The sequence below is a fragment of the Hemiscyllium ocellatum genome, chromosome 10 (assembly GCF_020745735.1).
Source record: "Hemiscyllium ocellatum isolate sHemOce1 chromosome 10, sHemOce1.pat.X.cur, whole genome shotgun sequence".
NCBI classification, from domain to species: domain Eukaryota; kingdom Metazoa; phylum Chordata; class Chondrichthyes; order Orectolobiformes; family Hemiscylliidae; genus Hemiscyllium; species Hemiscyllium ocellatum.
Window position 1 is genome coordinate 22,905,555 of NC_083410.1, and position 27,323 is coordinate 22,932,877.

The 27,323-nt window shown below is 38.8% G+C and overlaps 1 protein-coding gene across 1 annotated transcript; it reads left to right on the plus strand.

Moving 5' to 3' along the window:
• The first annotated feature begins 578 nt into the window (after positions 1-578).
• On the plus strand, positions 579-27,323 carry LOC132819329 (glutaminyl-peptide cyclotransferase-like). The gene is made up of 7 exons (XM_060830786.1): positions 579-695; positions 6,689-6,835; positions 10,791-11,072; positions 16,071-16,244; positions 19,974-20,073; positions 22,657-22,773; positions 27,178-27,323. Exons 1-7 carry the CDS (start codon positions 579-581, stop codon positions 27,321-27,323), a joined length of 1,083 nt encoding a protein of 360 aa, XP_060686769.1.

The following is a 27,323-nucleotide window of genomic DNA, read 5'->3' on the forward strand; positions in this document are numbered from 1 at the left end:
TCTCTGCAACTTTCTCAAGCCTTACAATTCTTCAAGAGATCCGTTCTCCTTCAATTCGAGTCTTCAGACACCAGGGCTCCAAATTCTGGAATTCTCTCCCTTAACTATTCCAACTCTCCTTCTTTAAGACACTCCCTAAAACTTTTGCCATCTGCCCTGACATCATTTTACATGGCTCAGCACGACCTTTCCTCCCATGAGGTTTTTTGGAATATTTTCTCGGTAAAAACTACAAGGCATGTTGTTATTATTCCACCTTATTGCGTAGTCATGTAATGTTAGTAAAAACCTGGAGGTTTTACTTGAGTCAATTACGTTCCCAGAGAGAATCTGCTTGAAATGGGTAAGATTTCTTTATGCATTCTTGCAGATGTTACATTTTTATAACAAGGCAGATAAGCCGATTATCACATCTTGGTCTCTTATTCCTTATTTGCCAATTGAAGGGAGTCCAGAATGACGTAGAGCTGAAAAGAGTTATAAGTGCACTGTGATTTCTAGTTAGAGTTACAAGATTGCACATTGGTCTGTGAAGACAGGAAGAACAAGCAAGACAAAAGTGTGCACTTAAGCTAGAAATGGCTCATAGCAAGAGCTTAGCTTATCTTCCATTTACAGTTCTATTATACTTGACAATAACTTTCTCCCAAACCCAAGGGCAACGACATTATAAAGCACCATGGACAGAGGAAAAGGTATGTTTGAGGGCCATAGATTTCATTGTGGTGGAAATATTGTTGTTGGTGCTGTGTCAGCAGGTTACAGTTTACAGTTCAAAATCAAGGGAAGCAGAGGGCTTTCAGTTAAGCTTCTGTTCCTGTTGTTAAATGTTGACAGGACATAGCATCATTAAAATAAGTCTAACATATTTTGGGAAGGGTGAAAGTTTAGAACATAATCTATTTGAGCTACTTTTTCTTTTACTGTCAATTGTCCAGCACAGTAAGCAAGATTGAAGCTAATACAAAAAAAAAATTAAGTGAGGGTGAGTGCAGGTGCAGATGTATGAGATCAAAAATTTGTAATTTTTTGCAATGTTGTCAAGATGTCAACAATACTGAAAAAGTGTCTTTTGAGTGCAGGATTCAGTTAATGTAAAGATATATGTGAGAAAATTTCAGATGTATTAGTATTAGGTATTATCTGTCCTGTTCAGAAAGGATTGGTTTCATTATCAGAGGAAGAAACTCTGTTTTTAGTTATATTTTAATTATATCTTAATATCTTCTTTTATACTTCTTATTGTACTGTATTTATTTGTTAAGTTCAAGTGACAATAAATCATTCAATCCAATTTAAATTGAACTAGCATTTCACAGAGCACAATATTCAAATATGTTTCAAATGGTCAGTCTTGGACACAGAGACCATCAAGAGAACAGTCAAATAGTTAGGAGGAAGTAGTGGGTGATGATTATAAATTAATAGCATAATGGACAGGATGGTAGGCACAAAGAAAATGATTGGATTCAGAAGAGCTGAAGGTGGATGCTGAGAATGAGGCTGGAAGTTTCAAAGCCATGGAAGGAACTGAAGTTGAAATATGGATTTTGAAAGTCCACAGGTTTCAGGTAAAGGAACTTGTTGTGATCAGATAAAGTGCATATTTAACTTTTTGCAGGGTAGGATATAGGCTGCAAAATACCATATGATGGTCAGTCAGTAATGAGCCTGTGGAATTTGCTACCACAGAGAGCAGTCAAGGTTGCAATACTGTATGACTTCAAGGAAGAATTGGATAAAGCATAATGGGCTAAAGAGATCAAAGAATATGGAGAAAAGGAGGAATAGGCTGTTGAAGTGTAGGATCAGTTATGATCATAACGAATAGCAGAACAGGCTTAATGGTCAAAATAACTTGTTCTTGCTTCTACTTTCTGTATTTATATAGCTTTAGGTGCAGGAGAATATTTTGAGATGTTTATCAATTTCAGTAATGGAAGCTTTTCAAAATTAGTGCCATGTACCAATGTTTTGTCAAAATCTCAAACAAACATATGAATTCAATTAAAAATGAGTGATGCAATCATATGACAGTTCTCAATAATTTATTTAGTTCATGTTTTAAAGCTCTTAAAGTTGTATAAGTTACATATATTCTTTTTTAATCCTGTACTTTTACAAAACCGTTGTAATAATTGTACCATGAACTTTATTTAAACCTAGTGAACAACATGTTTAAAAGTCATGATTTGGAGGTGCCGATGTTGGACTGGGGTGGACAAAGTTAAAAATCACACAATACCAGGTCATAGTCCAACAGATTTATTTGAAAGCACTTGCTTTCGAAATGCTGCTTCTTCATCAGGTGGTCAACATGGTGTTCTGCGCTTTTTAACTATGTTAAAAGTGTGTTTCAAGATGGCTGTAACTGAGGCTGTATGAGAGTAGCTGATCTTTAAAATGATATTTTAAGTAAAGATGACATCAAAAAGCTGTTCCAAGGCTAAGGATGTAGTATTAAAGAGCCCTTCCAGCCTGAAAAGAGGGCCTAAATTACCACAAGAATTGGGCTAAAGGTTATATGTAATGCTCATACCAAAAAGCGCAATCATCATATCCATGGTACTTCTATGGCACTTTCATGATTAAGCAGTCAGGACTTTAGGGATCACTACTGACCAGTCATGATAACAAGAATGGGATAGATATAGAGCATTTTGCAGTACATGCTCAGTTCTTGATTCCTTCTTACATCCCCATAATTTAGAAGGTTCAAGTTCAGAACCTGACTGAAGACTCACTGATTCCTTATTTTTAAAATGTCATTCATGGAATATAGGCATCATTGTCAGGGCCAGTATTAATTTCCTAACCCCAATTGCCCTTGAGAAAGTGGTGGTGAGGTAATTTCCTGAAAAACTGAAGAACTGGGTTGCATGGACAACCAGGACTCCCCCTGTTAGAAAGGGATTTCCAGAATTTTGACCCTGTGACAGTAAATGACAGGCAATATCATTTTAAGCCAGACTGGCGTATGTCTTGGAGGGGATTTTGGAGGTCAACATGTTCCCCAGTTGTTGCTGTGCTTATCCTTCTAAATTGTGGAGTTTGCGGGTTTGGTAGATGCTTTTTAAGGAGTTGGAATTACTGCAGCATCTTTAGGTGATATGCACTGCTGCACTGTGTGTTTGTGGTACAGAGAGTGAATATTAAAGGTGGTATATGGTGTGCCAATCAAGCAGGACTTTGTCCTGGATTACATTGAATTTCTTGAAGATTATTGGTGCTGTATCCATCCGGGTAAGTGAACAGTATTCCATCACAATCCTGACTAATGCCTTTTAGATAGCGGACAGGCATTGGTGATATAGGAGATGAGTTACCCAGTACTGATTTATTAGCCTCTGAGCAGTTCTTGTAATTGGACCATTTATGTGATTGGTTCAGTTCAGTTTCCTGTCAATGGTAACCCCGGAATGTTGATGGTGATCAATTCAGTATTAGCAAAGCACTAGTTAGATTTCTCTAGCTGGAGTCATTGCCTGCTATGTGTGCAGCACAAATATTAATTATCAGCCCAAGCCTGCATGTTGTCCAGGTCTTGTTGCACTTGGATGCTAACAAATTTACTATATAAGGAGCCATGAATTATGCTGAACATTGTGTAAATGTCCCCAACTCTGACATGATGGAGGGAAGTTCATTTGCTGAAGTGGCTAAAGATGATTGAATCTGGGATATTGTATTGAGAAATAGCTGTTAGGTTCGGAGCTGAGTGGCCCTGGCAGAACTCAAACTGATCATCAATGAAAATTATTATTGCCATTTTAAAACAACTGAGTGGCTTGCTTGGTCATTTCTGATGGAAGTTAAGAGTCAACCACATTACTGTTGGTTTCTAGTTACAAGCTAACCACATCAAGTCAAGATTTTGTTCCACAAAACACATTGGTGGACCAGATAGGATCAATGACAATGTTTACAGGTTCACATCAAGCTAGCTTTTTTAACTTCTGATATTATGGAATTCAAATTTCACCATCTGCCAGAGTAGGATCTGAAACCATGGCCCAATTCCAGTGTCTTTGGAGGCATGGGTTTTTGGGGAATACAATGGCTCAGTGATTAGCACTGCTGCCTCATAAGTGCCAGGGAGCTGGATTCAATTCCAACCTCGGGTGATATGTTCTCCCCACTTTTGCATGTGTTTCTGCCGGATGCTCCAGTTTCTTCCCACACTCCAAAGATGTGGAGGATAGGTGAATTAGCCTTGCCATATTGTCTGTAGTGTCCAAGGATCTGAAGGCTAGATGGGTTAGCCATGGTAAATATGGGGTTGCTGGGATAGGGTGGGGATCTTGATCTGGGTGGATGTTCTTCGGAGGGTTGATGCAGACTCGATGGGCAGAATGACCTTTTTTTGCACTGTAGGGATTCGATGATTCTGTTAGCATGGGGATCTGGATTACTGTACATGGAGATTACCACTCTGTCACCACCTCTCAATCAAAAGTTTATGAAACCAGGCTTGTAGTTTGCTTGATCAACATTTTATTAATAGACGTTGCTGAAAATATATTAGATTGGAAACATTGTGTTCCTGCTTTCTTCACAGAATAATGTGCTTCTTTATACATTTCTATTCTTAAGTGGTAGTGGTCCCAAAATCCCAATTCATAGAGTCATATAGCACAAAAACAGTCCAATTCATCCATGCGGCCAGGTCTCCCAAACAATATGAATCTAATTCACCTCTTTTTGGCCCAGAAACCTTTAAATCTTTCCTATTCATATACCTGTCCAAATGTCTTAAAGTCAACCACTAACCTCAATGGAAAAAAAGTCTCAACATTTCCAGCGTCTCCTTATATCTCAAACCTTCCAGTCCCTATAACATTCTTGTAAATCTTTTCGGCACTTAATTTAATAATAACCTTCCTTTAGCAGAGCAATTAAATGTTGTAAACTAGAATATATGACATTTTAAAGCACTGCCTACAATCAAAGAGATCTGCCATCTCATTATGTTTCACCCTACCTAATGAATGGTGCCCATCAAACTTTATATAACCAATTATTTGCCTCTGTTGGAGAGAGATGCATATGATCCTTTGTGGACCATGATTTATGAAACCAATTACAATATTATTTTAATAGATTGCTGTATAAATTTATGTCTGGGATTCCTCATACAATGAGTTTTGATTACAAACATGTTTTTTGGAAAGGCTTGAGTGGTGACTGGCATTTCCTCACAATCAACCCTTGGTATACAGCCAGAAATATTCACACATGTGTGGCATAAATCTTAAACATTCATTAATAACGAGAAAATTATTCAATTATTTCTCTTCAGTTGATTTTCATTCATAGTTGGCGAATTATAAATTAAAGCCAAATGCAAAATATTCTCGATGATGACAATTTGAAATGAAAACAGAAATGCTACAAATTCCCAGCAAATGTGGCAGCATCTGTGGAGATAGAAACAAAATTAACATTTCAGGTTGATGACTTTCAGTCAAAATGAAAGGCCACTGATCTGACACAATAGATGGAACTGCCTGCTGCTGGGGTTGTGACCTTGGAGAATGGAAGGGTTCTTTTAAGCAGGGCGGTGGCATACCCAAATCTTGTCATCTTTCTGCCCAATGTGATGGAAAAGTCTATGATTCACCTTCCCATCCTACCTTCAATTGAGGCGCTTAACTGGCCAATTAAGGAGGCCACAATGGTTTTACTCACTATCCCTCAGATTAGTCCAGATTCAGACATGCCTGTCACTATGCAACATTCCCAGAAGATGCTACATTGCAGAGTCGCTTATCCACTTGGGGTAGTCACTTGATCAAAAGCAAGCAAAGACTGATTGAGTGACTGAACTTCAGGTGTGGGGTGACAGGTACAAGCCAACCCTTAGCCTTGGTTACAAAGCACCTCTCACATGATCCCCAATCCAAGATCACTTTCTCCCAAACATCACTGCCTTTGTCCTGAGATCTTGGGACTCCAGTGATGCATTCCCACCAGCAGCCACAATCTGGTCTCCTCCATTGCACTGCTGAGTTCAAGACCTACCTGCCTCTTATTATCCAGTGGTTCTCACTGGTGCGACTTCTGTCTCTGGGGTTTTATTCAAGAGGGAGGCTGACCAATGGCATTGCCATTGCCTAATTGGCATGTGGTTCAACAGACACCTCCTGAAAGATGAAGCATACGTTTGTCTCTAACTCTCCAGTTAATATCCGCTCATTATCTCTATTCCTTTTGACTCACATGCTCTCTGATTTCATCGAATCATACAGTGTGAAAAGCCATTCGGCCCATCAAGTCCACGCCAACCCTCTGAAGAGGATCCCACTGAGATCCACCCTCCTACCTTACCTCCATAACCCTGACTTTCTCATGGCTAATCCACTTAGCCTGCACATTCCTGGACACTATGGGCAGTTTAGCATAGCAAGCTACCTAACTTGCACATCTTTGGACTGTGGAGGGAAACTGGAGCATCCGGAGGCAACCCACACAGGGAGAATGTACAAACTCCATATGTACAGTTGTCCAAGGCTGGAATCAAACCCAGGGCTCTGTGTGGCTCACCACTGAGCCACCAACTTGCTGAGTATTTGCAGCATTTACTACTTTCTTAAACAAGCTTTCATAAGCAAATGTAACTTTTTTTGTGGTAATAGTTTACCTCATATGTTTTTAATTTTGATGCTTTGTGAATAATTTTAACCACCAGCTACTCCATAAGCCCAAGTTCTTGAATCCAATCGACATCCGCAACATTACATCACTGACCAACATCTCTCAAATGTGGTTTAATTATCTGAGACCAATGCTTAGAGAGAGATATCCAGGCTCTATTGGAAACCAAGCTGTGCGTCACGTGAGTAAAATTATCCTGTAAAGTTATGAAGTCTATTAAAGTTTAATGTATTTTAGAAGCCTATGTCAGAATGTAGCAACTTTATCATGCATGAGAACATGAAAGAGGAAAAGGAAATTTAGCCCCTCAAGCCTGCTCCACCATTTAATATGATCACAGCTAATCTCATCTGGGCCACAACTCCAATTTGCTGTCCACTCTTTAATAAAGATGATTAAGATCATAAAGACATAAGATGCGATCTCTGGAGGTAATGATAAAGTGATTCAAAAATAAACTATTTCCTGGCAGCAGAGCGGAGGTGGGGGAATGCAAGAATAAGGCAAACATGATTGTAAAATTAGAGCCCAGTTATTTAGAAAGGAAATCAGGAAGCATCTTTGCAGGTAAAGGATAGTGGAACTCTGTCAATAATTGATGTATAGAGAGATCTTGGGGTTCAAGTCCATAGTTCCCTGAAAGCAGCTATGCATGTAAATAGGGTGTTAAAGAAAGTGTATGGCATGCTTGCCTTTATTGGTCAGGGAACTGAGTATTAGTGTCAGCATTGTCATGTTGTGGCTTTATAAGATTTTGGTTAGGCCACACTTAGAGTATTGTGTTCAATTCTGGTTGCCACATTACAGGAAGGATGTGTAGGCTTTGGAGATGGTGCAGAAGAAGTTTACCAAGATGCTGCCTGGATTAAAGGATATGAACTATAAGAGGCTAGAAAAACTGGGGTTGTTTCTTCTGGACCATTAGAGTCTGAGGGGAAAATTGATAGAAGTTTATAAAGTTATCAGATGCATAGATAGGGTTGACGATAGGTATCTTTTTCCTAGAGTTGAAATGTCTAATACTGGGGGGCATGTCTTTAAAGTGAGAGGGGGAAAGTTCAAAGGAGATGTGAGGGGTAAGTTTTTTACACAGAAAGTGAAAGGGGTGGTGGTGGAGACAATTACAATAGGGTCATTTTAGGTACTTTTAGATAAGCAAATGAATATGAAAGGAATGGACGGATATTGTCCAAAGGCAGAAAGGATTAGTTTAATTTGGTGTCATGTTTGGCACAGCTTCATTGGCCAAAGGGCCCATTGGTGTGCTGTACACTTCTATGTTCTATGTAAAAGGACTCTGGATGCTGACATTATTGGATATTTCAAGATCAAGATTGACAGAAACAAAAGTAGAAATTGCTGGAAAAGCTCAGCAGGTCTGGCAGCATCTATGGAGAGAAATCAGAGTTAATCTTTCAGGTCCAGTGACCCTTCCTCAGAACTTAGAACTTCCTCAAGATTGTTGGAGATTTCTCAGTTAGCATATATCTCCAATGAACAGATTAAATGAGAAACATATGAGCCATGAGCAACATGAACAGGAGAATAACCTGAAAACACGGAATGGTCTCCTGTTTTCAAGATCTGTCCCAGAATTCAAAGCCTTCACATTTCATAGAAGAACTCCATGCACTCATGTTACAATAAGTACAAACCCAGATCCAGGAATATTTGTGAGCAGTGTGAGCTATCAGTGCATCATCAGATAAATTTCAAAGTAAAGAATCAGTAGAGTGGAATCATTTATTTACTTTCCATTCATACCAAGTTGAATGCACTAAAAATGCTGGATGGTGTCCAATAATAAAATGCTCTCAGTGGTTTTGAAATTTATTTCCTATGGGGTGTAGGTTTGCTCGTTGAGCTGTAGGTTTATATCCAGATGTTTCATTACCTGGCTAGGTAACATCATCTGTGGCGACCTCCAAGTGAAGCGAAGCTGTTGTCTCCTGCTTTCTATTTATATCTTTCTCTTGGATGGGGTTCCTGGGGTTTGTGGTGATGTCATTTCCTGTTCGTTTTCTGAGGGGTTGATAGATGGCATCTAGATCTATGTGTTTGTTTATGGCAAAGACATGCCAGAGAATTCCGAGAGGCCTGGCACTCCAATCACAACACCATAAACAAACACATAGATCTAGCTGCCATATATCAAGCCCTCAGAAAACGAACGAGAAATGACATCACCACAAACCCCAGGAACCCCATCCAGGAGAAAGATATAAATAGAAAGCAGGAGACAACAGCTTCGCTTCACTTGGAGGTCGCCACTGATGATGTTACCTAGCCAGGTAATGAAATGTCTGGATATCAAACCTACAGCTCAGTGAGCAAACCTACACCCTAAACGTCAACCTGAGCTACAAACCTTGTTTATATTCTATGTTCTATGTAAAAGGACTCTGGATGATGATATTATTGGAAATTTCAAGCTCAAGATGGACAGAAATAAAAATAGAAATATATTCTGAAGTTTAAAATAAATAATTATATGAATAAGAATATACGAGGAAAATCACTGATATAGTGATTCAAAGAAAGATTAATTTTCTCTGCTATTTGTTGACAATGATGTTTTGATTCTGATCACACTGGACAAACTGCAGCTATATGTTCTTGTCCAGTCTAACACAATTCCTAATCAATATACAGTTGTGACAGATGATTTTTTTTGATGTTTCATTGGTTTTAGTACTGCTGCCTCATAGTTCTCACAGGGACCCGCGTTTGATTCCACTTTTAGGTGACTGTGTGTGGATTTTACACATTGCGTGGATTTGCTTTGGTTTCCTCCCACGGTCCAAAGATATGCAGCCTCGGTGGATTGGCCATGCTAAAATGCCCACAGTGTCTGGGGATGAATGGAATGGCCATGACAAAAACAAGATGGGGCTGGGTGGGTTTGAGTGGGATGCTGTTTGGAGGGTCGGTATGGACCGAATGGCCTGCTTTCACGCTATAGATTCTATGGTTCATTCAATGTTTCAAAAGTCTTCACTGTCTCATTTTCTGTGAATTGAAGTCAAGAAAGTAGCATTTTCCTGAATCTCTTCAAAGTTGCTCTGGGTTGTAACAGGCATCAAATGGCCTAAGTTCAATTTTTTGAGCTCTATTTTCATCCCTGTTGTAGATTTCTTTCAAATCAACCTGTTCAGACACATTATGATATATCTTTGGGGTAAGTGAAACTTGAACATGGACCTCCTTGTAAGTACACCACCCACTATCCCACAAGAGCCCTCATCCCTAGTGTAATTTAGATTTAAGAACGGTATATGTCAATAAGACAAGGATAAAGCCCATGACCGGCTGCCATGTGTATTCCAGAAAGAAGCTCACTTGCAGGAGGTTGCAAACATAGTTATCTGTAACTGCAAGTTACAGTTGAAACTGATAACAAACTTGTTTGAAATGTTCGAGTAAACTGGATCCACACTACTCAATGTGTGTTCTTTATAAATAATGCTAAAAACATCTGTCCCTGCTCTTAAGATGGCACCTTCAAAGAGATAACTAGAAGAACTCTGTATGGTGAAATGAAACCAACAGTAGAATATTACTAGCATCCTAGGGGCTGGATTCAGAAAGATTAAATAAACTAAGCTCACATTCTCAGGAATACAGAAGGTTAGAGACTATTTCGGTTTTAAGACTTTTAAACAAATTCACAGGATACATGGGGAAAACGTTTATCGTGGTAAACAGATCTAAGGCAAGGTGAGAGCCAGATAATACAGGAGAGGAATTAGCAAGCATTTCTTAATGCAAAGGATGATACAAGTTTGAAACCTTCAGTTTAAAAAAAAGCAATAAATATTTGATTAACTATAGATCTAAGATATTGTCAGACTTTCCTTCCCCAAATTATTGAGGGAAATGCATCTAAAGGCGGTGAGTGGAATGAGAATGAGTAATATTAGAATAAAGGAAGATAGGTACATAAACTGAATTGCCTACTCCTGAACCTAATGCCATCATGTTACTCAGCCTGACAAAGCTTTTCACTGTGCTTCAGTACATGTGACAATAAATTCAATTCAATTAAGCAAATAGCTTTAAGTATAAGATGCATTTAACCAGACACTTGTTCAGTTGCTGTGAGAATTAAGCTTTACAAAACTGGTTTCTCTCCACAGCATATCATAAGTCAGTTAGATGAACTCCAGGCTGGCTGGGTCACTGAAGAGGACACCTTCCAGGAAGCAATACCCTATGGAACCGTCACGTTTTCAAATATCATCAGCACTCTGAACCCCTCAGCTAAGCGAAGGCTGGTGCTGGCTTGTCATCATGACTCAAAATATTTCAACAAATGGTGGTATAGCAGAGTGTATGTGGGTGCCACTGATTCTGCTGTACCATGTGCCATGATATTGGAACTTGCTCGTGCATTGGACAAATTATTATTAGAGATAAAGGTACTTTATTTTATTTATGAGTCATTATAGCATAGGCATTATAAATAAGTAAGTTGGTAAATGATTAAATTTTTGTTATTTTACATCTCAAACTTGGAAAAATAAATTGCTAAAATATCAACTTAAACATTCACATGTTACAGAATATTCAACTTTTGAAGCCATTTATACTAGTATAATCCTTATTGCAAATGACACATGATATGTCCACCTCATCAGGGATACTTCAAGATGGAGGTTCAGTAGGACCAGTACATGCATTTCCAAATATTACTGTTGTTTTAAACTTGCTTCAGAGTTGCTCCCTCTGCTTCAGAGTTGCAAAGGCACGTCAAAGCCCCTCTAGTTGGCTGGATTGCTCTTCAGAAATTTAACAGCTATTAAGCCATTAATTGGCTCACGGTGAGACTTTGCATCTTGCTGGAAGGAAAGCCCACTTCAAAACCTGCCAGCCAGTCACACGACACAATTCCCTTGTCTGAGAAACGTCAATGGGAGTAATGCTAGCCATTTGGATAGCAAACAGACTTCTGCAAAAATCAGTCTGACAGGTCCCACTAGAAGGGCTGGAGTACCAGAGGTTTGGGAGCACAGAAGAGGGAAGTTCATAAGGATGGGAGTACTGTTGTTGTATAAAATTTCCAGATGATGAGTTCTCACTGCATAGAATGTTTCTTCCCCATGTCCTTCTGCATCTCTTCCCCTTTAATCCACTCTTTGTATTGTCAATTTAATGAGAATGTCTCTTGCCCACATTATCGAAATTTGCCATAATCTTGTATAATCTATCAAATACCCCTCATTGCCAAATATAGAACAACCAAGCTTCTTCAACCTAACATCCTTCATCTTGGAACCAGTTTAATAAGTCTCCATTGCAACATTCCAGTGGATTCCCAAATCCTTCCTAAAGTGTTGTGGCCAGAACTGGATTCAACACTGTGGCCCAACCAGAACTTTATAATACTTAATATAATGTCTGTGCTTTTATACTCATAGTTTTCATTTATGAAGCTCACAATCCCAATCATTTTGATAACTACTCTCTCAATATGCACTGCCTCTTACAAAGAAAGTTCTATGCATGTGGAACTCAAAGTCCTTGTGCACTTTTCATTGTGCCATTTAGCCTATTTTGTCTTTCCCTAGCCATTCTGCCAAAATATATCATTGCAGGTTTATGTATTAAATTCCATCTGCAATTTGCACTAATAACATTTTCAACTCCAATGCAGAAATTTTGGATACAGCTCTGTGCCAGGGCTTGAACAAATAATTTAAACTCACACAGCAATATTGAGATGCTGGTGATACTGTCTTTTGGATGAGATGCAATGAGATGAACTTGTTTGACTGTTTAGGATAATGTAAACATCTTACGATTCTACTTGGAGTATTCCAGGTATCATAATGAGCAATAAACCACAACCAACATCACTTAAGCAGGTTTTTTGGTTATTTGGTGATGGTATGTTCTAGTTCACTTCAGGAATCCAAGTTGCTGTGGCAAACATGCACCTTTACATATATATCATAGAGTAGAGCTATGGTTCTTGATGTAGGAACTCCAACTACTTTTCATTACTACTCTCCCAGTCTTACTGAGTCCCAGTAGTGTCTGTAGGAAAGATTTGCAGATTCATAATCAACAGAGAAGAAGGTTCCTCAGATTTCTATGGGATCTTGATCAGGTGGGTCAATGAGCTGAGGAGTGGCAGATGGAATTTAAAATCGAAAAATGTAAGGTGCTGCATTTTGGAAAAGTAAATCAGAGCTGGACTTATACACTTAATGGTAAGGTCCTAGGGAGTGTTGCTGAACAAAGAGATCTTGGAGTGCAGGTTCATAGTTCCTTGAAAGAAGAGTCGCAGGTAGATAGGATAATGAAGAAGGAATTTGGTATGCTTTCTTTTGTTGGTCAGAGCATTGAGTACAGGAGTTCAGAGGTCACAACATGACAGGGCATTGGTTAGGCCACGTTTGGAATATTGCATGCAATTGTGGTCTCCTTCCTATTGGAAGGATGTTGTGAAACTTGAAATGATTCAGAAAAGATTTACAAGGATGTTGCGAGAGTTGGAAGATTTGAGCTATACCGAGAGGCTGAAAAAGCTAGGGCTGGTTTACCTGGAGCATCGGAGGCTGGGGGTCGGGGGGTGGTGGTGGGAGGGGTGACCTTCTAAAGGTTTATAAGGGACATGGATAGGATAAACAGACAAGGTCTTTTCCCTGGGGTGGGGGAGTTCAGAACTAGATGACATAGCTTCAGGATGAGAGGGGAAAGATAAAGAAGGGAACTAAGGGGTAACTTTTCCACACAGAAGGTGGTGAATGTATGGAATGAGCTGCCAGGTGGAGGCTGGTACAATTACAGCTTTTTAAAGGCATTTAGATGGGTATATGAATAGGAAGGGTTAAAAGGGATATGGGCCAAGTGCTGGCAAATGGGCCTAGATTAGGTTAGGATATCTAGTCGCCAAGGACGATTTGGACCGAAGGGTCTCTTTCCATGCATCTCTATGACTCTGTTATGGTCATGTTATTAATGAACTATCCTTGGCCATCAAGTTCTGGGTGGGATTTAAAACCAGAGCTTCAGGCTCAGAGGTAGGGAGTCTGTCCACTGCACAACAAGATCTCTTTTCTGGTTACTTATCCAGCTCAAGTTATGGGACTGCGTTGTACATAAAATTACAACAAGTACCTACCAAAGCTTTGTACATCAAATAGAACTCACTGCCTAAAAGACGTGGGAGCCCTCAAGACATTGTGAACTACTTACATGAATTCAAAGCTATGGCAAAGTGCTGGAAAATGGAACGAGAATAGATGAATGCTTGATGATTGTTACAGACACAATGGGCTGAAGGGTCTTGTTTTGAGCTGTAAAAACTGTATGACTCTGCAATGATATGATGCCAACCAAGTTACAAGCAATAATTTGCTTCTAAGAGAGAGGTGAGTCATCTTCTCTTTACATTCAATACTTATAGCCGTGACACAGACCCCACCATTAACATCTTTGGGGGTTGCCAATGAACAGAAATGTAAGTTGAAAATCATATAAATGCTGTTACTACGATAGTAAATCAGAAACTAGGTGCCCTAGAGTGACTGGTTAAATACCTGACACTCCAAAATTTCAAGGCATAATCAGAAATGTGATAGAATGCTATCCACTTGTTTGAATTGATTGCAATAGCTATCAAGAAAATGAACAACATTCAGGATTAGCTAGTTTACTTGATTGACAACTGATCTACCACTTCAAACATTTACTATCGCACTGGAATGATATCCTCTTACTAGCATGAAATTTATTACTTCCTCTTCAGTGTTTCTTATTTATAGGATACACTGCAGCTAACTGCAAAGTAGAACATCTGGAATGGTCGTCGCTGCCACTTAAAAGACAAGGACATATTTACAAGATTGTGTCCAAGATTCCTCCCAAGTCATTCAGATTTGGATCTGTATTATCCTTTGTTCATTGACAATGGGCCAAAATCCTGCAGCTTCCTGCCTAACAGTGTTTTATGAGTATCATCATCGCAGGGTTCAAGAAAGTTGCACACCACCATCTTCTCCAAGACAAGTAGGAATGGGCACAAACAACTTGCCAATAACAACTGATCCAGGCAAATTATTTTTTAAACAGTAACTGTAATAAAGCATTGACTGGGAAGCACTTTTGGGGTATTCTGAGGATGTGAATTGTGCCACATTATTGTACTGACAACTAAATTGTTGCAACAGTCTGTAGTCCAACAAATTCTAAACAAGTTACAAAACACAAACCCATTTCAGCCACTTCTAGGTATATTGTAAGGCCACATGTACTTTTTAAACAGGCTGATCAAATTAAGCATCTGATCCTCAAGGCCAGTTATTTTTATTTGTGAACATAAAATTATTCCAGCATTGACCTTTATGCAATACCACTTGGCAGCTTTAGTTAAAAATAGGCAGCTTTTAAATTAAAATAAAGTATTGGGGTTCCTAAAATCAATAATTTGTTTTTAAAGCTAAAAGATACTCATTCAATAGTTTTCAGCTTTACGTCCATACACTATCACAAAGAGAAACATATCAGTGTATCCTTTTCTACAAATGTATAACATATGTTTCTCTAACCATTTCTCTACATATATCCTTAAAGAAATCTCAAACGGTCACATGGATTTTAGTAGAAGTCATTAATAGAAGTAAAGTAAGACAAAGGAAAGTTTCCTGACTTTCATGACAGTTAGGACTCATATGACTCCAGTTTACATGGAAAACTATAAATTCTAAGGCAACAGTACCCATCTTACATCAAGTTAGTAACATATAAACAGTGATGAAGAAGTAAGACCCTTTGGTCCATCCAGCCTGTTCCATATAATAAGCATGTATTAAATGGCAGACACAGTGAACAAATGAAATTGATACAAGTCAGTAGCATGCATAGATGTTCAATAAGCAAATACTGGTATACTTCAAAGTGAATGGTATTTAATTTGAGCAGTGAATAATCACCATAAAACTAGCACAGCACTTGCAAATAATAGAATGTGGTACTAATAATGCTAATGTCAGAAGTTCTAACAACATAAAGGGTCAAATACTTAAAGGAATACCTCTAAACCAATAGTGTATGAATATTTAAAACTGGGCCATAAAATATGTATTATCATCATACTATATCACAACAAGGCTTCACCCAGAAAATTGACTCAATATCAGGTTTACTTACTGGTCATGCTGTCTACAGTTTAAATTGGTCATACCATTAAAATAACAACAATATCATCTATTGGTGAACATTTCAAAGTGTTATGATGATATGTGGTATAACTCATACATGCGCTATGTTTTCCACCATCTTTGTTTCAACTGAGTTGAGTTTTAACAGTTGAAAATGTTCCAATGGAAATGCAATTTTATTTAGTCAGCAACCTGAATATTCCAACTTTAGTGTGGGTAAAGCCTTTTTAAACATATTTCTCTTTTGTTTAGAATGCTGGAGGGAGACCAGATCTTACCCTGCAGCTAATTTTTTTTGATGGCCAAGAAGCAATTGAATCTTGGTCTGAGATTGACTCCCTGTATGGCTCTCGACATTTGGCAAACAAAATGGAGATCGTTAAACATCCACCTGGTGCCAGTGATACCAACCAGCTGCATGGAATTGTAAGTGTTCATTCTCTTTGAGACAGGAAAATAATACAAGAAGTGATTAATACTAATAGACAAGGTATACTTTGATTATTATCATGTTTATAGACATGATCTCCTTCAATAAAATACTGAAGTAAAATAGGGCAATTTTGTTCTCCATAGATAGAAGATTAAATTTTGTAACGATCCAATAAAATGTATGTTCTCAGTGTCTAATGACATCGTGAAACTGGATAGATATGTTAACAGCATTGTCGTTAATGACAGAGTGAAGCCGGTGTCTAGTTAATGCTGACAAGTGATCAGCATATATGGTTAATGACCAAGAGAGATGTGATGTCTGGTTAATTGTTGGATTGTGTGGAGAGTTTGAATAATAGCTGGGTAAGATCCAGGCAATTGCTAAATTTGTTAGCAATACTTATTAATGGCTACAGTGGAATAATTGATTAACGATAGTTTAAAGTTATAGTCCCAGTGTTATTCATTGAGAGAGTTTGGAATTGCTTGACCTAATGATGGTGCATGATTGGAATACCTGCATTAAAAGTAGTAAGAGATTGGAGTGACTGGTAGTGTGAGGTTGGGGCATATGTGTTATTGCAAAGTTGGTGTTAGTAAAATTGTAAATTTGGGAAAGCATTGCATAGTCCTTTTTTTTCTGTGCCTCAAGTTAAAATGGATCTCTGGCAGCAACCTGGGTTTGCCAATACACAGAGAGTCCGAAACACTTGTATCAAAAGGCTGCATAGTTAGCAGACCAAAGAGGACTTTTACCGAGACAACAAGTTCTGAATTTAGCCAATCAATTTGAATCAGACCCTTACATATCAAAAACTTATCAAATTTAAATCTGATGGTTTTGACAACTTAGGACCAATCTGATTGTAAAAACATTGAAAGGTCATCAAGGGTATAAAAGAAGGGGGCAGTTGAAAAATTGGCAGAGCTAACTGCCACCCTGATAGAGTTAACAGCTGTCAAGACAGAAATTGGCTATCACCATCATCTATGTATTAGAGAAAGCACCATCCAAATAATAATAGTACCAATGGCAGAGAAGACATTCCTGACTGAAGAAACCAATGCAGGAGACATTTCTGACAGAAGAGAAGGAAGAAGGCACAGAAAATTCCGAAAGACAACCTGGCTATAATTTCAAGAGACTAAATTCTATGTTTCTGTATGAGTGGTATTTAAATTTATCGGAACTGCATACCATTCAAGTTTTGTGTTATTCAGGAAGAGTTAGTAGTTAGAAAAGAATTGTTTGGTTTGTCAATACTTCAGTTAAGTTGTTCACTGCTTGATTTCGATAAATAAACTGTCACTTGTTGATTGTAAAGTGTCAGGGATTTCTTTTATTTATCCACTAGAAGTTGCTGAAAGTGGGTTTAACCACTTCTCACAGACCTTTTAACAGATTTTTAAAGATTAGATTAGATTTCCTTCTGTGTGGAAACAGGCCTTTCGGCCCAACAAGTCCACACCGACCCTCCGAAGATTAACTCATCCAGACCCATTTCTTCTGAATGATGCACCTAACACTATGGGCAATTTAGCATGGGCAATTCACCTGACCTGCACATCTTTGGAGTGTGGGAGGAAACTGCAGCACCCAGAGGAAACCCACGCAGACACAGGGAGAATGTGCAAACTCTGCACAGTCACCCGAGGTGAAACACTCCTCTTTGCATGTTTCAGTTTTAGTTGTCGGTGGGGAGGGGGGTCAATCTCCACTTTACAACAGTATTGTTATTTTTATTGACGATCTGGATGTGTGATGTGGGCACAAACTGTAAATTTGCATTTTGGTCAAGTGTAAAGATTGAAGACAATGATTGTTAGTTTTGGGGCATCTTAACGTGCTGGCAACTGGGCTCATGACTGGCAGGTAAGGTTAAACTTGGATAATCACAGTGTTATGCAAATAGGTATTGTGAAAGTTTAACATTTGTACATTCTTCAGAGAAAAAAAATACAGAAATAAATTTAATTCAGCTTTCTACTGCAGCTATCTTGAAACGTACATGAGCAATCTTGCCAATTTTTAACTGGAGCAAATAGGATGGTGGGACACATTTATGGGATAACTGCAAAGAGAAGATATATTGTTTTACTTTTGCATGAGATCTAGTTTAAATTTGACTTACTTTTGTTCTTTTCTCATGGTGAGTGACCACTGAGGCTTTCTAACTCCTTAGCCATGAAAACAAACTGTAAGAATTGGAACTCTTGTGAGAAGCATAGAATTATGGGTGATCTGACAAAGATGATGAAGGAAATAGATCATGTTCCCAAAGTGACAGTTCGTTCCAACTAAGTAAGATAAGAAGGTCCAGAGGTCACAACATTAAGTTGCGTAACACATCAGATCTAGGCTGGATATCAGTCAGTGCTCCTTTTTTCTGAGAATAAATAATGTTTCATGGTGGATTCGTTGAATTTCTTGAGGCAACAGTTTGATTTGTTTTCTGCACGGTATCGTTATCACCTCTTTTTAAAAAAATCAAGAATGTCAAAACCTGACTGATTTCCTGGACTACTTCTGATTGCTTAGATTGCTCAGAGAGAAATTTTACAAACTTTTTTCTTCCCAGACTTTATTATTTTTACTTGGCTTTTCACCTTGTTGATGAAATCACACAGGTTTAGATGGAATGGATAGATACATTTTGCAATACGTGACAGTGCAATTATATGGAACAGGCTGGATGGACCAAAGGGTCTTACTTCTTCATCACTGTTTATATGTTACTAACTTGATGTAATATGGGTACTGTTGCCTTAGAATTTATTGTTTTCCATGTAAACTGGAGTCATATGAGTCCTAACTGTCATGAAAGTCAGGAAACTTTCCTTTGTCTTACTTTACTTCTATTAATGACTTCTACTAAAATCCATGCGACCGTTTGAGATTTCTTTAAGGAAATGGTTAGAGAAACATATGTTATACATTTGTAGAAAAGGGTACACTGATATGTTTCTCTTTGTGATAGTGTATGGATGTAAAGCTGAAAACTATTGAGTGGGTATCTTTTAGCTTTAAAAACAAAGTATTGATTTTACGCACCCCAACTACTTTATTTTAATTTAAAAGCTGTCTATTTTCAACTAAAGCTGCAAAGTGGTATTGCATGAAGGTCAATGCTGGAATAATTTTATGTTCACAAATAAAAATAACTGGTCTTGAGGATCAGATGCTTAATTTCAATATTCACGGACGATGTCTCATGTTTAACAGGGTTTTGACAGCGTGTGGGGATGAGGGTTGCTTTTGAGGTTACAGTCAATCCAGAGTAGAACCTGCAACTAAATACAGGAACTTGTGAATAATCTTGTTCATTTTTAATAGCTAACAAATTTGTAGATAGATTGGTGTGAAGTTGCATGTTTCAGAGGGAAGAATAAGGAGACTCTACACTCCTTGAAAAGTAATTGTCTAAATTAAGTTGAGGAGAGGAGGAGTCTGGGGGATTCAGATCTGCAAATTACTGAAAGTAGTCATTTAGTTTAATTCAGCTGCTAACAAAACGCAAGGTTTCACTTTTTGAAAGACAGCAAAGATACAAATAAGGAAGTTTCATATGTTCAGTTTGAAGGAAGATATGGGGATAAAATAATTTATCAGCTTTAGTACAGAATTTATATCTGATGGAACCTTGCAAGTTGAAATAATTGTTAACTTGTTGATTAGTGATTTCTTTTAAAAAATTGACCAACTGCTTCCATTCCTCATAGGACCTACTGGTTTTATTGGATTTAATTGGTGGACCAAATCCGAGATTTCCAAGTTATTTTCCAAATACAGCTCGATGGCATAAAAGACTACAGCTAATAGGTAACTGAAACTTAACTGAAATTCTCTTCAGTCTGTGCAAGATTCCATTTCCTAGGCAACTCCATTTCATTTCCTGTCAATTGGCTGAGGCTGAAGCAAATTGCTCACAACCATGATATGCTGAGATGGGCTTATGACCATCTATTTGCACCATCCCCTATTTCCTCCATATTATCAACCAGCTCTGCTTCTGCCTCAATTTAACTGTCACTGAAGCTTCATTCACCACACCTTGTTATCACATAGTCTGCTACTACACACAATCCATTGTTAGCCACTAAAGTTCCCATTGGCAACTATTCATTCTCCTACGCTGAACACTATCCATTCCCTTGTCTGTCCGACTTTTCTTCTTGCTCTTTGGGCTCTATCCATTCCCCCATCCATTCTCTTACATAAAAAGCAACATTTTCCTTGCTACCAACAGTTCCGAAAAAGCATCACTGGAATCAAAACATCAACTCTGATTTCTCTCCACAGATGGCTGCCAGACCTACTGAGCTTTTCCAGCAATTTCTGTTTTGTTTCTAATGTCCCCTTTTCTGGTTGTTGTACTATTTTGTTGATTAATACTCCTGTGAAGTCCCTTGGGATATTTTACAACATTAAAGATGCTACATAAATACAAATGTGCAACATTAGCTGGCAAATATCCCAACTAAGGCTAAGATAGGAGCTTCTGGGATATAAGTAAATCTAAACAGTAATGCCTGGGTGTTATGCCTGTCATCTTGCAAAGGATGTGGAGGTGCTGGTGTTGGACTGGGGTGGATAAAGTTAAAATCCAACAGGTTTATTTGGAAGCGCTAGTTTTCAGAGCACCATTCCTTCATCAGGTGGTTGTGGAGATTACGATCACTCTCACAGAATTTACAGCCAAAGGAGTCCAGTGTAATGGAGATGTGACACAGTAAACAATCTTTTATTAAACCTTCCACCTTTTATAATGGGATATGCTGGTTTCTGTTCTTTGATATCCCAGATTTACATATCAAGGAACAGAAATCAGCATATTCCATTATAAAAGATGCAAGTTTAATCTAAGATTGTTTAATGTATCACATCTCCATGACACTGGACTCCTTTGGCTATAACTTCTGTGAGCGTGATCTTAACCTCCACAATCACGTGATAAAAGAACGGCGCTCTGCAAATTAATGCTTCCAAATAAACCTGTGGACTATAACTCGGTGTTGCGTGATTTTTAATCTTGCAAAGGGTAAATAAAGGAAACATGCAGAGTAAGGATACTTGGAATTTTGCCTTACAGGGATGAGTTGTAACAGCACAGAATTTGATCTTTAAAGATTAAATAAACAGGAAGGTGAATAATTACCCAGATCTTACACAATCTATACAATGACTAGACATCGTAGGATAAAAGGTCCAAAATGATTTATGACTACTGGGGATTTCTACATGTAGAAACTTGAATTAAATTTCAAATGGCACCTCAGGGAATTATGTTGATTAAAGAACAGTAGAACTTGAGTGGCAACTTCTCAGATAAGCAATTCAATAAGTTTCAAAATTTGTGCATTAAACTTGGTTGCCATGCTACAAAAGTACAAAAATCTGAAGCAAAAATGTAAGGGAGGGAAACAATCACAGATCATCTTGATAATTCATGTTGAGAACCAAGGAATAACAACCTGATGTATGAATGGATAACATTGAGTAAACTGAAATTGGGTTGATACATAAAAAAGAGCAACATTAAATGAATCTTTCCCATCCTTCAGGACTTTATTAAGGTCTTTTTGAGGCCACATCAGAATACTTGATAGAGTCTTTGAAAAACAACATAAGTGCAGAGAAGGGTCATTTAACTCATTGCTGGGATGAAGGGCTTATTTTATGAACAAGTGTCAAAACAGGTTGGCCTATACCCATTGGGAGTTTTAAAGAATAAAACATAATATTCTGAAGGGTGTCAGTAGGGTGAATACCAAGAAGCTTTTAATCTGATTTGCAGACTAGAATGAGCGTATACAATTTAAGAAGAAGAAGAGGTCTTTCTTATTCGACAAAGAGATGAGAAGAAATGTTTTATCTCTGAAGGTTATTAGTATGTTGAATTCTCTTACCCAGAAAGCAGTAGAGGTTTTTCTTTACCAAGGCAGAGTTACACAAAGGAGTCAGGGGTTTTAATGTGCAGAGAAGTGGAGTTGAGACCCAACCAGATCAATTATGAATGGAGCAGACTCTAAGGGCCAAATTGCCTATGTCCTATGTTCTTATGATTTTCTTAAACAAATTTCAGGCTCTCAAGTGATGGACACTTCATCTTGTTTTAAAAAAAGTGAAAATAAAATTAAAACTAGATTATAGAATAGAATGTATTCAGAGTGTGAAAGTAGCAACTCCAAAAAACAGCAATGGTTTAATGCCAAGCAGACACCTAAAATACATTATATGTTTAATTTTGGTAGATAATTCCTTATTGGAGAAACATAACAGAAAGCACATCTCGAAGAGAGGATTTAACTAGTACAATGGAGCAATGCACTGTAATTTGGAGAATAACATACTGAACCATTTATAAAGTGCAACTAAACCAATTAGGTTAATGTTGTTCAACAGAGCGACGTCTGCATCGACAGGGTCTACTGAATGACCATTCCAATGAGGTGAAATACTTCTGGACTAAAATGCAAGCAGGGCACATTGATGATGACCACACACCATTTTTGCAAAGAGGTATGTTGCAATATGTCAGACAGTCATAGAGTCATAGCACAGCACGGAAACAGACCCTTCGGTCCAACTCATCCATGCCGACCAAATAAGAGCATAAGAGGTATAGTTGGTAAGTTTGCAAATGACACCAAAATTGGAGGTGTAGTGGACAACTAATCTAGTCTCATTTGCCAGCACTTGGCCCTTATCCCTCTTAAATCCTTCTTATTTATATATCCATCCAAATCCCTTTTAAGTGTTGCAATTGTACCAGCCTCCACCACTTCCGCTGGCAGCTCATTCCATACATGCACCACCCTCTGTATGGAAAAATTGCCCCTTAGTCTCTTTTATATCTTTCCCCTCTCACTCTAAACCTATGCCCTCTAGTTCCGGACTCCCCCATCCCAGGGAAAAGACCTTGTCTATTTATCCTATCCATGCCTCTCATGATTTCATAGACCCCTATAAGGTCACCCCTCAGCCTTTGATGCTCCAGGAAAAACAGCCACAGACTATTCAGCCTCTCCTTTTAGCTCAAATTCTCCAACCCTGGCAACATCCTTGAAAATCTTTTCTGAACCCTTTCAAGTTTCACAACATCCTTCTAATAGGAAGGAGACCAGAATTGCACGCAATATTCCAAAAGTGGCCTAACCAACGTTCTGTACAGACCTCCTAACTCCTCTACTCAGAACTCTGACCAATAAGGGAAAACATACCAAACGCCTTCTTCACTATCATATCAACTTGGGATTTTACTTTCAAGGAGCTATGAATCTGCACTGCAAGTCTCCTGTTCAGCAACATTCCCTAAGACCTTACCATTAAATGTATAGGTCCTGCCTGATTTCAAATGCAACACCTCTCATTTATCTAAATTAAACTCCATCTGCCACTCCTCAGCCCATTGACTCATCTGATCAAGATCCCATTGTAATTTGAGGTAACCTTCTTCGCTGTCTACTACACCTCCAATTTTGGTGTCATCTGCAAACCTACCAACTGAACCTCTTGCACTCACATCCAAATCATTTATATAAATTACAAAAAGTAGTGGACCCATCACCGATCGTTGTGGCACTCCACTGGTCACAAGTCTCCAGTCTGAAAAGTAACCCTCCACCACCACCCTCTGTCTTTGACCTACGAGCCATTGTATCCAAATGGCTAGTAATTCCTATATTTCATGAAATCTAACCTTGCTAACCAGTCTCCCATGGAGTCATAGGTCACATAAACAGGCCCTTTGGCCCAATTCTTCCATGTCAACTAACTTTCCTAGTTTGAATTAGCCTCATTTGCCTGTATCTGTCCCATATTCCTCTAAACATGTATCTGTCCAAATGTCTTCTAAGTGTTGTAACTGTACATGCCTCTGCAACCTTGTTTGGCAGGTTGTTCCATATACACACTATCCTCTGTGTGAAAATGTTGCCCCTCAGGTCCCTTTTAAATCTTTCCCCTCTCCTCTATGCCCTTTAGTTTTGAACTCTCCTATCCTGGGGAAAGACCTTGGCTATTCACCTGATCGATGTCCCTCATGATTTCATAAAACTCTATGAAGTCAATCCTGGTATATTCAGAGTTTCCTTATTAATCAAACCTTCCAGTCTTAGTAACATCCTTGTTAATCACTTTTGCATCCTTTCCAGTTAATAAAGTAAGGAAAGGCGTTTTCTCCTTTCACATGTAACAAAATTGTAGATTTTCCACATAGATTATATTTATGTACAAGTAGAAGTACTTGCATGGAGTATAAACGCAAAGAACATGATGCACCTGTAAAACGATTTGGTTCAGCCTGAAATGTAGTCAAGGTATATGATGCTGGAAAAGCAGAGCCAGTCAGGCAATCTCCGAGGCACAGGACATTTTGAGCATTAGCCCTTCATCTGGAATGACAGCATTGGTTTAAGGTGAAAGGGGAAAGAGGTGAGAGGGGTTTATGCTCAAAATGTTGATTCTCCTGCATCTCAGATGCTGTGCTTTTCCAGCATCACACTCTTCGACTCTGATCTCCAGTATTTGTAGTCTTCACTTTCTCTCAGCCTGAAATGTAGTATAAGATATCCCTCCTATCCAAAAGTTGAGTGTTCCTATGAAACCTTTCATAAGCTGAAATGGCATAAATTGAAGAAGCATTAATTTTCATGGGAAAAATTCTGCTCTTTTTCGTAAAAGTGAAAATCCTCTTCGGATTTCTTTTGGTTAACGTGAACAGGTACTAATGTGAGTCTTCTGTAAAAGTGAAGTGGTGTAAAGCGAACTTTCAAAAAGCGGGGAATACTTGCACCATGTCCAATTCTATTCACGGCACTTTAGGAAAGACAGCATTACATTTTAGAGGGTGCAGAAAAGATTCATGAGAAGGTTCTAGAGTTAAGGGACTTCATTTATGTTACTAAATTAGAGAAGCAGGGATATGGAATGTTCTTCTTGGAGGAAGGATCATGACAGATTTGTTAAAGTTGTTCAAGATCATGAAAGTTTGGACAAAACAGAAATGGCAAAACTGTTGATGTTGGTTGAAGGATCAAAAACCACAAGTCACTGACTCAAGGTGACGAGCAAAAGAAACAACATTTTTAGGAGAATGATCCCAGGAACAAGGGATGTTAGTGGCAGGGTTAGGTTGAAACCATAGAAACATAGAAATTAGGTGCAGAAATAGGCCATTCGGCCCTTTGAACCTGCACCACTATCCAATATGAGCTGAAGATGTGTTGCTGTTTCCAGCAACACATTTTCAGCTCTGATCTCCAGCATCTGCAGTCCTCACTTTCTCCACTATTCAATATGATCAGGGCTGATCACACAATTTCAGTATCCCATTCCCGCTTTCTCTCCATAGCCTTTGAGCCCTTCAGCTGCAAGAGCCACATCCAGCTCCCTCATGAATATATCTAGTGAACTGATCCCAACAGCTTTCTGTGGAAGAGAATTCTACAGGTTCAGAACTCTGAGTGAAAAAAATTCTTCCTTATATCAGAATATAAGGAAGCTTACCCCCTATTCCTAGACTGTGACCCCTGGTTCTGGACCTACTCAATATCAAGAACTTCCCTCCAGAATTAGACTGTCCAGTCCCAGGATTTTGTATATTTCTATGTGATTCCACCACCCCCCTCATTTTTCTAAATTCTAGCGAATACAAACTCAGTCAATTCAATCTTTCCTTACTTCAGTCCTGCCATCCCAGGAATCAGTCTGGTGAACATTCACTAACAAGAATGTCCTTGCTCAGACTAAGAGATCAAAAGTGCACACATTATTCAAGGTGTGGCCTCACCAAGGCCACCACACTAATTGTGAATAGGTATTTGTTACACACTTAACGCTAATGACCTAGGAATATGGTGCCTTAGGCTGTGGTGTAAAATGGGGACAATGACTTCAAACAACTGTTAATATTTCAAAAGAGTATTGCTTGGCATTTGGGAAAAAAGAGTGGTAGAATATTGGGGAAAGTGCATTGGAATGCAACAGATTGTTTTGCTGTATAAACAGTAACAGATACGATGGGTCAAATGTCCTAGTACTGAGTCATAATGACTTCATGAATAAATGCTGCAAATGTGTTGCTGGTCAAAGCACAGCAGGTTAGGCAGCATCTCAGGAATAGAGAATTCGACGTTTCGAGCATAAGCCCTTCATCAGGAATAAGAGAGAGAGAGCCAAGCCGGCTGAGATAAAAGGTAGGGAGGAGGGACTAGGGGGAGGGGCGATGGAGGTGGGATAGGTGGAAGGAGGTCAAGGTGAGGGTGATAGGCCGGAGTGGGGTGGGGGCGGAGAGGTCAGGAAGAGGATTGCAGGTTAGGAGGGCGGTGCACCGCCCTCCTAACCTGCAATCCTCTTCCTGACCTCTCCGCCCCCACCCCACTCCGGCCTATCACCCTCACCTTGACCTCCTTCCACCTATCCCACCTCCATCGCCCCTCCCCCTAGTCCCTCCTCCCTACCTTTTATCTCAGCCGGCTTGGCTCTCTCTCTCTTATTCCTGATGAAGGGCTTATGCTCGAAACGTCGCATTCTCTATTCCTGAGATGCTGCCTAACCTGCTGTGCTTTGACCAGCAACACATTTGCAGCTGTGATCTCCAGCATCTGCAGACCTCATTTTTTACTCATGAATAAATGCTGCAAAGTAACACAATTAGCATAGTCCAATAATATTTAAACAGTTATTAGTATGCATAAAAAGGACAGAAAATAATTGGATTTGTTTGTGGAACTCCCAGGTAGAACATGTTCACATTGGTTTTCAGCATGTTTCATAAATAGTGTGCCTTTCGCAAAGGACTGCTTCAAATGAAATAAATGTCTTTTAGTGACATATTACAATTGAAACATCATTTGACCATAATGCAGCACTAACACAAATTCAATAAATACAAGTAATTGGTCAATGTTTAATATTACATAGATGTTCCTATTCTGCACATCATGCCTTCGCCCTTCCCCCAAGTATGGCACAGGATGGAGGATAATGAAGACAACCTGGATCCAACAACAATTGATAACCTCAATAAAATTTTGCAGATATTTGTTTTGGAGTATCTCATATTGTGA

Coding starts and splice junctions, on each gene's coding strand:
- LOC132819329 (XM_060830786.1), top strand. CDS start 579: ATGGCTCATAGCAAGAGCTTAGCTTATCTTCCATTTACAGTTCTATTA. Junction 6,836..10,790: donor GAAACCAAGCTGTGCGTCAC/GTGAGTAAAATT, acceptor TTCTCTCCACAG/CATATCATAAGTCAGTTAGA. Junction 20,074..22,656: donor TAAAAGACTACAGCTAATAG/GTAACTGAAACT, acceptor GTTGTTCAACAG/AGCGACGTCTGCATCGACAG.